The following is a 12,650-nucleotide window of genomic DNA, read 5'->3' as shown; positions in this document are numbered from 1 at the left end:
TCTGAGACTATCAAAGGTGTAAAATGAGGTGTCAGGACAAATGCCATGGCATAAGTACAGAAAGGCTGCCAGAATCTGTTAGGGAGCAGTACAGATGACATGGCATAAGTACAGAAAGGCTGCCAGAATCTGTTACGGAGCAGTACAGATGCCATGGCATAAGTACAGACAGGCTGGCCGAATCTGTTAGGGAGCAGTACAGATGACATGGCATAAGTACAGAAAGGCTGCCAGAATCTGTTAGGGAGCAGTACAGATGCCATGACATAAGTACAGCAAGGCTGGCCGAATCTGTTAGGGAGCAGTACAGATGACATGGCATAAGTACAGAAAGCCTGACAGAGGCCCTCATTACGACCTTGGCGGAGGACCATGGTGCTATGAGCACCATGGTCCATGGCGCTAAGGTTGCAATTCCGCCATGGTGGTTGGCGGACTTACCGCCCCATTCCGACCTTGGCGGGGCGGTAAGTCCCCAATTCCCATTTACCCTTCCCCATTCCCATTTTTGCCCCATAGGGCATAATGGGAGTGGGGAAGGCGTTAATTACGCCACCGTAAATTACGGTGGCGTAATTAACTCCATGGTCCCTTAGCGCCATGGATTTTAACACCTGCTAAAAGCAGGTGTTAAATCCGCCATGGCGCTAAGGGACCTCGTACTCAGGCGGTAAGGGTCGGCGCTGTTAACGCTGGCGTAAACCCCTTACCGCCTGGGTCGTAATGAGGGCCAGAATCTGTTAGGGAGCAGTACAGATGCCATGACATAAGTACAGCAAGGCTGGCTGAATCTGTTAGGGAGCAGTACAGATGACATGGCATAAGTTCAGAAAGGCTGGCTGAATCTGTTAGGGAGCAGTACAGATGACATGGCATAAGTACAGAAAGGGTGGCTGAATCTGTTAGGGAGCAGTACAGATGACATGGCATAAGTACAGAAAGGCTGCCAGAATCTGTTAGGGAGCAGTACAGATGACATGGCATAAGTGCAGAAAGGCTGCAAGAATCTGTTAGGGAGCAGTACAGATGACATGGCATAAGTGCAGAAAGGCTGCCAGAATCTGTTAGGGAGCAGTACAGATGACATGGCATAAGTGCAGCAACGCTGGCTGAATCTGTTAGGGAGCAGTACAGATGACATGGCATAAGTTCAGAAAGGCTGGCTGAATCTGTTAGGGAGCAGTACAGATGCCATGGCATAAGTTCAGAAAGGCTGGCTGAATCTGTTAGGGAGCAGTACAGATGACATGGCATAAGTGCAGAAAGGCTGCCAGAATCTGTTAGGGAGCAGTACAGATGACATGGCATAAGTGCAGCAACGCTGGCTGAATCTGTTAGGGAGCAGTACAGATGACATGGCATAAGTTCAGAAAGGCTGGCTGAATCTGTTAGGGAGCAGTACAGATGCCATGGCATAAGTACAGACAGGCTGCCAGAATCAGTTGGGAGCAGTTTCACATTTTAACAAAACTTTACTTTATAATCTAATTACTTTGACTCTAGACATATTTTATCAGTCCAAATTACATAAACTTTATCCCCAAATGGACTTTGTAGCTTGATACCGTCAGGCGATAGTTTTTGAATACTTTAACTCCAATTAATAAAGATTAAGGTCCAGATTCTCAAAAGTAGGTACATCCCCTAAAGCCTGTTTGGAGCAGGTGCACAGGGAACGCGAAAATCATGACAATGTAATTTTGACCCTGTCATGCCTTTTTCTTGAAGTGTGATCGTCGCGGTTTAAACCATGGCTCTTACACTTTTTTTTGTTTCCATTTCGTAGTGAGGCGACCCTTAAGGGGCAGTCCTCTTCAAATAAGCACCCAGCACTCATATGGGTGATTGAAGTCTGTCATTCATACTGTTTGTGGAGGGGGGCTGCCCAGCACATTTTTTGCGCTGATGCACAGCCCGCTAGAAATGGACAGGTAATCTTTGAATATAAGGTAACCTGCACATTTCTGAAAGAAACACAAATGAAACATGCACATCTCCAGCGCTCTTTTCATTTGTGTTACTGTTTGAGACTCTGGCGCCGCGACCTGTAACGTTCTAGAGGCCTTTTCTTGTTGTGGCTATAGGCTTAGGAGAAAACTGTATTACCGTGCCCTCTACCCGTTATGTCTATCCCAATTGCATGTGGCCGCCTCTGTGTGCACTGTCAATAAAACCAGCCTTCAGATTCACATTATAGAGGGCTGAGTCACCCTGTCTCCCAATACAGGGTCAGGAATGGGGCCAGGTGACTGAAGCAAAGATTGTCATTTTGCATAAGTACAAAAAGATGAGACACACAGAGGCAGATGTAATGTCTCAAACTTAACACGGAAGATCTCTACATACATGTACAGACATGCATGCAAACATTGTTTAATTCCTGATGCTTCTTTTGCTCTTCCTGCCAACGTCCAAGTAGCTTTTGCTAAAAGCAGGAAGAGATGCCTATCATTCGTCTCCCGGCTTTTTACTTCCTGCATGGCTACAAGTTCAGACCCCATCAGCTTTAAAGCTGGTGCACCTTGATTAAGATGTGACAGCCACAGCGCCTCCTGTGGCCCTTCCACGTGTGAAGAGCGACACGCTGAACAGGCCTTCTATGTGCCCATCTAGACCTGGAAGTGCTGCAGCCCTGGGCATGGCAGCGGAGGCCCCACAGCCTCATGGCAGGTGTGTGTGACGTTGTCAGTGTACACGGCGCATGCCCGAGCCTCGTTTCGGGTTGCGCATGCGCGTTTTGAATAAAGAACGTCCATGCAGCGATTGCCACCGGGACCTTGGAAAGCATGGTCGCATGTGTCATGTCTCAGTGCTTGTATGCATGTGCGTGTTAGTACGGGGCAGCCCGAAGCACCGGCTCGCCCACAACATTGGCGACGAGGCGGGATACAACAAAGTGAGCAGCTTGACACGCACCGACGTGTCAACCACGAGCATTTTCTTCGTTGTGTATCCTGAATCCGACGCGAGCAATGGCGATATCGTTAGCCTCAGGCCGAAAGGCAGTAGTGGCCCGCGAGGGTGCTCGTGCGCTGCCTACGTGCTAACCGAAGACAAAACGCCAAAGCGTCCGCAGCACTTTGTTCCAAGAGGACTGAAGGACCGTATAAACACAGAAGGCAGCCTGGCAGTGGAACGTCGTCGTAGCACCGAGTCGCCTCTGCGCACGGGACCAGGTGCCTCAGTGATCTGTCCGAGTCACGTTTGCAGCCTCTAATATTGCAGTGAGGTGCCTGTGCGACTGGCGAAGATGACGGACAGCGATGGAGAAGCGTCGGCGACGCAAACGGTAGTGCGCAGACAACAGGGCTATTACTACCCATGCAGGAATTTGACACTTCAGGTCCACCCTCAAAATTGGGCCCAAAATGGTTGCTGGGGATAAAAAACAGGACATGTACTTTGCAGCGACCGGAGAGACCAATGACGACACCAAGAGGGCGACATTGCTCTATTCGGCTGGGATGGACGTTCTCCGCATATATGAGTCTCTAAACCTACAAGTGGCGACGTATGATGCCGTTAAAACTGCCCTCAAGAACTATTTCATTCCCCTTTCCAACGTGGACTTCGACAGATTTTTATTCTGTGGTGAGAAACAGCGGGAGAAGGAATCGCTTGATCAGTTCTGCGCACGCCTGGGGCAGATGGCTACCACTTGTAGGTGGGACAATGAAGAGGGTATTATCTGCAATCAAGTGATTCAGGGGTGCAGTTTGGGCAAACTACGCAGACAGATACTGCGAGAGCCGGGACTGTCTCTTGTCCAAATATTAGACAGTGGCAGGGTGTATGAATTGGCTGAGACGAGAGGAGCTAAGATGGACGCTGCTGTGCGCCCCGGAAGGTCTGAAGAGGCATTTGCAGTGGGAAGGCAAGCTTCATCGAAGGCACGATGGAGCCAGAAACGCCAGGAGGCAGCCCCAGCACATGGATCAGCGACCATTTGCCAATACTGCGGATATGATCTGCCCCACTCTGATGACTGTCCCACCAAATCAAGAACATGCGGCAGGTGCAATGGTCCAGGCCATTATGCCAGGATGTGTCGTGCCCCCACACCGGTTGCCACGCAAAGAGGACCGGCGAGGCCTAATGGTGACGGGCACAGGAGACAACGCAGTGTTGCGACACTGGAGCAAGATGTCCAGAGACTAGATATCGCAGAGGAAGAGGAAGAGGAAGAAGAGGTTTTTTTCATTTCGAACCTTGCGACAGGAGCACGAAAAAAGAGACAGCCTAAGTGTGTGGTTGACATTCAAGGTGTCCCGACGCAGGTACTGATAGACACGGGCACCTCTGTCTGTGTGCTTGCCACCAACCATTACAGGGCAATCCCGGGACCACCACCATTGGATGTGTCAACGGCAAAGATTTTCACCTTTGGAGGCGAAACTCCGCTACCCATTCAAGGGGTGTTTGTGGCACCTGTCACCAGAGGGACCAAGACCATCAAAGCCCGGTTTTTTGTCACGGACATCAGCCAGCACTCGCTTCTCAGCTGTGCTGTGTCAGAGGCGTTGAACCTGGTGCATTTTGCCCTTGAGGTGTACCAGGTGGACATTGACCAACCGCTGACCAGATTCGCCGGTATCTTTCAGGGAGTGGGCAAGCTGAAGGGTCCCCCAGTGCGTCTACATAACGATGATACCATCCGGCCCACCGCCCTCAAACATTAAAGGATCCCGTTCCATCTCAGGGAGCAAGTGGAGAAGGAGCTTCAACTTCTGGTCGAAATGGACATCATTGAGAGGGTGGAGGGGCCAACGCCCTGGTTCTCGCCCATCGTGTTGGCACCGAAACCGAAGCAGCCGGGGGCGGTACGCATCTACGTGGACATGCGCCTCCCGAATGCCGCCATTAAACGTGAGAGACATCTGACACCAACCCTGGATGACATTGTGGGGGAACTACAAGGGGCCAGAGTGTTCTGGAAGCTGGATCTGAGGTCGGGCTACCACCAGCTAGAGCTCCACCCAGATTCCAGATATATTACAACGTTTACTACACACGAGGGCCTCTATCAGTTTAAACGCCTGAGTTTTGGCATATGCTCGGCGGCGAAAGTTTTTCAAAATGCCATCAGGGGTGCACTGGCTGGCATAAAAGGGGTACTCAATATGCGTGATGACATTTTGGTTTTTGCAGAGTCCAAGGCAGAGCACATGAAGAGATTGGAGAACCTGCGAAGGTTGAGCGAGCTGGGTCTCACTCTGCACCGTGATAAATGTGAGTTTTTCAATGACAGAATTGGTTTTTTTGGCTTCATATTCCATGCCAGCGGCGTATCGCCAGATCCTGAGAAGGTCAAAGACATCCGCGAAGCGGCGGCGCCCCAGTCTCCCACGGAAGTACGTAGCTTCCTGGGGATGGTCAACTATTTCGGGCACTTCATCAAGGGGTTGGCGTCCCTGTCCGAGCCTCTCAGGGCTTTGACCAGGAAGGAGGCCATCTGGGTGTCGGACAGGAGAGAGCAGGAGGCGTTTCAGGAGATCAAGAAAGCTCTGTCTGATCGGGACACAATGGTGTATTTTGACCCCACCGCAGAATCAGAGATTGTAGTTGACGCCAGCCCGGTGGGTCTAGGGGCTGTCCTTATGCAGGCCGATAATAGAGGAGACATGCAGCCCATTGCCTATGCGAGTAAAGCTCTAACGGACATGGAAAAGCGCTACTCGCAGATTGAGAGAGAGGCGTTGGCCATTCTGTGGGGTTGCCACCATTTTCGTCTGTACATTCTGGGCAAGCCAGTGAGGGTTGTGACTGACGACAAGCCGCTCCTGCCCATCCTGGCGGGCGTGTCGTTCAAACCTCCCCCAAGGATAGAGCGCTGGATGCTAGCACTCATCGAGTACGGGGTTAAGCTTGTCTACAGACCGGGGACTAATAATCCGGCGGACTACCTCTCCCACCACCCGAGTCACGAGCGGGCAGAAGGCCCCAGTGAAGTATTGGATTACCAGGAGTTGGTGTGCCACGTGGTAGAGAGCGCGATGCCCATGGCACTATCCTGGGTGGCAGTGGCCGAGGAGTCGCGATGGATGAAGTGTTTCAGATGGTCAAGGAGGCGGTGAGAAGTGGTGACTGGAAGGAGATGCTCCAAAACAACTCCAGACGGGAACAGAGGGCTCAGAAGGACCTTCAGGCGCTCTGGAAGGTGAGGGACGAACTTTCAATATCGGAAGATGGACTACTGCTGTGGGGGAGGCAAATAGTCATTCCACAAGCCCTAAGGAACCGTGTCCTGGAAGTGACCCATATGGGACACCAGGGTATCGCCAAGACAAAGGCGCGGCTCAGACCCAAGGTATGGTTCCCTGATCTGGAAAGTCTGGTGGAGTTGTTTGTGAAGAGGTGTTTGCCGTGCCAAGCAGCGAGTCCGGTAGAGAGGGCTCCACCCATCATTTCCATGGAACGGAGTGAGAAGCCGTGGGGCACGGTCCATGCCGACTTTGAATCAAGGGGAAGGGGCATGTACTTTCTGGCGGTGGTCGACCAATGGTCGAGGTACCCGGAAGTGGAAGTGGTCGAATCAACAGCGACTGAACACACCACCAGGGCGTTGGACAGAATGTTTGCCACGCATGGTTTCCCCGAACTGTTGTGCTCAGACAATGGACCCCTGTTCACGGGAAACCAGTTTGCGTACTTGAAAGAAAAAGGTATCCAACATCGGAAGGTCTCGCCCCTCTGGCCTCGGGCCAATCGTGAAGCTGAGAGAATGATGCGGACCCTTAACAAAGTTTTCAGAATATCTGCCATCGGAGGGAATGACCTACGTACGGCAGAAATTGGTTGAGTTCCTAAGGGAATAAAGAGCCACGCCCCACCAGTCCACGGGGCTCGCCCCAGCCGAGGCGCTTTTTGGACGCTGCCCGAGAGGATTGATCCCTGAGATGGAGGGCCGAGAACGCGGGGTTATTGACAACGAGAAAGTCCGGGAGGAAGAAAGTGGACGTTCCCGGTAAGGAGACAGGCCCCGACGAGGGATCCCCATTGGATGCAGGGACGGAGAGCCCCGGAACGGATACCCCACCGGAAGGGCTGCTGCGGGTGGAGTGCCCAGGAGCGATCCCCCAGAACAGTCCCCGATATCCGGTGCGAAATAATCGCCGGCTGCCGGCTCGGCTTAGGGACTACATCCTGGACTCAGGAGACTGAGCTGGCGTCCTAGTCAGGTCAGCGATCCCCTACGCTGACATTCATCGTTGTTCCATGTTGGACTGTTGTGTTATTGATACTAGTTTGTTTTAATTAAAGAAAAAAAGGGATGTGACGTTGTCAGTGTACACGGCGCATTCGGGAGCCTCGTTTTGGGTTGCGCATGCGCGTTTTGAATAAAGAAAGTCTGTGCGGCATTTGCCGCCTGGACCTTGGAAAGCATGGTCGCATGTGTCATGTCTCAGTGCTTGTATGCATGTGCGTGTTAGTACGGGGTGGCCCGAAGCACCGGCTACCCACAACAGTGTGCTATCATTAGCAAAGCTGCCACGTTCTAGGCCAAGATTTAACTGAACCCTCCAAATGCACATCTATTGAGCCAGCTACAGCTTCAGCAGCAATCCACATCCCATCCAGACCAGACTGGAGCTTTCACACAGCAAGCAGCACGTTGTTCCAGAAATATCAACAGCCACACAAGGCAGAGTAGCAGTGGACACTTACTCTCTGTGATTCCGTGCAGGCGTAAAGACTGGAATATAGGCGTGTACCTCTGTCCTTCTTTTGTCTCCAAAAATGCACCTCTCTTGGGTAAACTAAAGAAAAAGAAAAAAAGGAAGTGGTTAATGAGCAGGCTGGACACAAACCTCTGCAGTGAAAGAGCACCCAACAACTCTATGCACGCCCATGCCTATTGAAGCGCGTAGATCAGAGGTCTTCAAACTTGGGTCCCCCCCACCAGGAGGGTGTAGCTGCATCTCAGGGGGGGCGCGAGAGCCAGCCCAGCATGAAATGTAAAAAAATTGGCATGATTGGAGGAAATGAGCAGGGGGGGCTCACATGGTTGGACTGGACCATAAAACTGTCTCAGGCACCAATGAAAAAGTGGCATGCAGTTGCAAATGGATATTCTTTCCTTTAGTCACAGACTTTTTGAATAGTATCCAAGGGGGTGTTTTTTGGTTCTTTTGTAAGCAAATTGTGACATTTAAAGAATATTTATTCACCAACAAAGGTCAAAACTACTAGCTGCATAATGAAGTAACTCATCAAACTGGCCCACATTGGTCAAAAAAGTGTCCCATTTTGACTGGCCTACACTAGTATTTTGCATTTTTGGTCCGGGCATCGCCCTTTTGCCCTATAGGCCAGTCCGAGCCTGGCGGCTCTTGCATAATGGGCGTCGGGCGTCCAGCCAGTGGCCCCTCACCCATTATGGAGGAGCCGAGGAGCCAGCCCAGTGAAACACTTAGAACTCCCTCGGCTACTTTTGCCAGGTGAGGGAGTGCTCCTGGGCTGGCTGAACTGTCAAAGGAAAACACAATTTCCCCAGCTGCACATGCTCACTGAGTCATACAAGGCTGCAGGCGTTTTGCCTCGCATAGCTCATTGGAAATGCTGTCTAGGGCACTGCATGTCTATGTTCGAGGGGGAGCTTCTGCGCCTCTTTGCACATACGGACAGAGCAACCTGGAGCGGGGCATTTCAGCACCCACATGCAGGCCCCTGCAGAAGGTATGTTTATGTTCATTTATTTTTTATTTAAATATGTGTAGGGATGCGTGTATGCTTGTGTTATGAGTGAGTGTATGGTGATGTGTGCTCGTGTGAATGATAGAGTGATTGCTGTGTGAATGTGTGTGTTTGTTTTGGTCCATTGAGCTGATTTTGGCGAGTCTGGGGTAGAGGGGAGAAGGAGGGTTGTACAACAAAGGCATTTTAAAAATGCCTTTGTTGCACAATCCCCCTACCCACCTGCCAAAATCAGCTCTCCTTCTCAGGCGCTGTGGAGCCCAGGGGACAGGAAAAAAAAAAACACAAACCCTCATTGATTGGTTCAGGCTCCCTCGCTGCGCTCGTTCGCTATGGCATTTTTGTGGGAAATATGTATGCCCCTCCATTTAAAAATTCACCAGCTCCCACTGGCCCTCAGACTCTGTTGGGAACGGGGTGGGGGGAGGGAAGGAACTGTGGTGGGAGCAGTATGGGCGGGAGCACTGTGATAGTGGTGGGAGCAGGGTGGGGAGCGCCCATGGTCTGTGGTGGGCGGGGAGAGTCCAGGGACTGGGTAGGAGTGGGCTGAGGGAGCCCAGCGACTGTGATGGGAGCAGGTGAGTAAGCCCATGGACTATAATCGGAGTAGGGTGCGGTGACAGCGTGCAATAGTTCATAGCCATTTGTACATATTGTCCATTTGGCATTTTTGGGGGGTTCGCCCTGCCCAAATCTTGCTTAGGGGGGCCGAGGCCAAAAAAGTTTGAAGACCATTGGCCTAGATACACTAATTGCCTGCTTTATGCCTACAGTCTTATTGCTTTTGAAAGCGAAAGAATATTTGTAATTTTGTTCATTTGTTGGTCAAAACGTTTCGAAAATAGTATTTTCACATTCATCTTAATTTTGACTTCTCCTGCTTGCCATGACAAGGCTAAATTCTAAGCAGAGGCTCTAACCGGGCCAGTGCTAACAAGTGATGAATGGAAAGCTTTGAATTACTCATAACAATTGTGAATTCCTCTGGGCTGCGTTCTTTTCCACTGCAAATTTATACATATACACAAAGGCAGTGTTGTATAGATTGTGTAGTGCAATCATTGTATTTCATTTGCACTTTCTGTTTACAGCTACACACAGTAGTTTCTCTGCGAGGATCCTCACTGTGGTGTAGTGAACCCTCCTGTGTTTGTTGCCCCTTCAAGGGGATGTCTTAGTTACTTACCTGTAACTGTATTTCTCCAGCATTGGTATCTTTCATAGATTCAGATGCTTAAATATTCCCCGTCGTCAGACTGGGAATCCTCGGTGATAAATTAAATAATAATAATAATAATACATTTTTTTTTTAATATATATATATATATATATATATATATATATATATATATATATATATATATATATATATATATATACTGCCACCTAGCAGTGCATGCACATAGCCCATTATAGCCTATGAGCCACTTCATTGTGTAGTCCCTCCACCTCACTTTGGTCCTTTATGGCCCCAGCCAATGAGGTGGCAGGGCTTAAGCTCCGCCCCCGGCAGCCATCTTCAGATTTTGAACCGTAGAGATTGCAGTATGATGGATGCCGAGCATAGGAGCAGCCTCTCAGGGGAGGCGGGCGGGCGCATGTGAATCTATGAAAGATACCAATGCTGGAGAAATACAGTTACAGGTAAGTAACTAAGACTTCTCCAGCATTGGATCTTTCATAGATTCAGATGCTTGAATAGAATACCAAGCAGTTAAAACATGCCACCATTATAAACAGATATGCATAATTACAGAAAAACATATTTTTGATCAAACCTTTACCATGCAGCAACACAACGGTTACATACTTCGGGAAAGGTGGGAAAGGAGGCTGGTCCTACCTTATACAAAGAGATGGCGGAGCACTGCCTGTCCAACTGCAGTTTCTTTGTTGGTATCTTCAGTCAGGCAGTAGTGTTTCGCGAAAGTATGCAGAGTGCTCCACGTGGCGGCTCTGCATATGTCTTTCGTGGAATGCTGTTGACGCAGCCCTTCCTCTGGTGGAGTGCGCAGACGGCGGTCTAGTTAAAGGGTCGCCTTTCAACTGATGACAGTGGGTGATGCAGGACGATACCCAGCATGCCAGGCTTTGTTTGGATATATGTTGGCCCTTGGTACGGCCAGAGAAGGAAATGAATAGCCGGTTTGAGGAGCGGAACTCCTTGGTTCTTTGCAAGTAAAACTTCAACACCCTAGAAACGTCTAGAGAGTGTAATGTCCTTTCCGCTTCCGAAGCGTGATTCTGGAAGAAGGTTGGTAAAACAATGCGCTCAGTGAAGGACATCTCCGAAAGTACCTTGGGGAGGAACTTCGGGTGAGGCCTTAAGATGACGCGGTCCTTCTGGAACAAGGTAAACGGAGGTTCCGAAGACAAAGCTTGCAACTCACTGATCCTTCTGGCCGATGTGATGGCTACCAGGAAGGATGTCTTCCAGGACAAGAATTTCATATCGCATCTATGTATGGGCTCGAAGGGAGGTTGCATGAGGGCTGTTAAGACGGTGTTGAGGCTCCAGTCCGGAACTGGTGTAGGTGTAGGCGGATAAGTACGCATCAGTCCTTTCAGGAAGATCTTGATCGCTGGTAAGGAGAGTAAGGCTTGCGTCTCCGCGGTTACTGTGTAGGCCGCTATGGCTGACAGATGGACCTTGATAGAGGACAGTGAGAGCCCTGATTTAGCCAGGTGCAACAAGTAAGGCAGAATTTGATCAACCGAGGCCGTGAGGGGATCGATCGCAGAGGTCTCGCACCATTTGGAAAACCTGGTCCATTTTCTGGTGTAGGTGAGTTGCGTGGACGGGGCTCTAGCGGCCCTGATGATATCCCAGCATTCTGATGGTAACTTTAGGTGCATCAGTTTACGCTGCTCAGGAACCATGCTTTGAGGGACAGGCTCCTCGGGTCATGGTGGAGGACCTTGCGGTTCTGTTGTGTCAGTAGATATTGACGCGATTTGAGACGAATCGGGGTTTTGCAGGATAGATGTCTCAGTGTCGGGTACCAGACTTGCCGTGCCCAATCGGGTGCAATAAGAATCAAGGAACAATCCTGTTCTTTCACCCTGCGAAGTACCCTCGACATGAGGGGAATGCGTGGGAAGGCATAGAGGAGCTTCCCCGACCAATCCACTGAGAACGCGTCTCCCAGCGATTGGTGCTCGGGGTATCTTGACGCAAATCTCTTGCATTTTTTGTTGTTCCTGGTGGCAAAAAGGTCGATCTGCGGATGGCCCCATAAGGCAAATATCCGTCGGGTTTCTCTGTCGTCCAACTCCCACTCGTGTGACGCTGTGTATTCTCTGCTTAATCTGTCCGCTAGGACATTGTCTACTCCTGGAAGGTGCTCTGCCCTGATCTGTATCCCGTAGCGCAAGGCCCATGCCCATAGGTGTTGGGCTTCTTGCGACAGAATCTGAGACCTCGTGCCTCCCTGCTTGTTTGTATAGTGCATGGAGGTCGTGTTGTCTGTCTGGACCGTAAGAACTTGACCAGCTATAACCGGTAGGAAGGCTTTCAGCGCCAACCTTACAGCCCTGAGCTCCAACACATTGATGTGGAGCTGGGACTCTTGTGCCGACCAAGATCCCTTGGTTTGGAGGTCCGCAAGATGAGCGCCCCAGCCTGATAAGGAAGCGTACGTCCGCAGCAGGAGGGTCGATGTCGGTGCTTGAAACGGCATTCCCTGTAGAAGATTCCTCAGAGCGTTCCACCATCGAAGGGCCTTGTGCAACGTCGATGGAATCTGGACAATGTCTTCCCAGCATCCGAAAGCTTGTTTCCATTGGTGGTTCAGAGCTTCCTGAACCGGCCTCATGCGAAGCCTGCAGTTCGGTATGAGGAATATGCATGATGACATCATGCCCAATAGGGATTTGTAAGAGCGTACAGATGTTGTCTCTTTCTGTAGGAAGTTCGAAGTTAAGCGTAGAATCGCTGCTATTCTCTCTGTGGATGG

The 12,650-nt window shown here is 50.5% G+C and overlaps 1 protein-coding gene across 1 annotated transcript in view; it reads right to left on the bottom strand.

Moving 5' to 3' along the window:
* BTBD16 (BTB domain containing 16) overlaps positions 1-12,650 on the bottom strand; it is a 1,066,677-nt gene that overhangs the window by 239,035 nt on the left and 814,992 nt on the right. The window contains exon 13 of the mRNA XM_069611979.1: positions 7,666-7,757. Within this exon, the coding sequence (XP_069468080.1) occupies positions 7,666-7,757 (92 nt within the window). The remainder of the gene's footprint in view (positions 1-7,665; positions 7,758-12,650) is intronic.

Source organism: Ambystoma mexicanum, chromosome 8, assembly GCF_040938575.1.
Source record: "Ambystoma mexicanum isolate Mex_15411 chromosome 8, UKY_AmexF1_1, whole genome shotgun sequence".
Classification (NCBI taxonomy): domain Eukaryota; kingdom Metazoa; phylum Chordata; class Amphibia; order Caudata; family Ambystomatidae; genus Ambystoma; species Ambystoma mexicanum.
The sequence above is the reverse complement of the archived record's forward strand: the minus strand, read 5'-3'. Positions and strand labels throughout refer to the sequence as shown.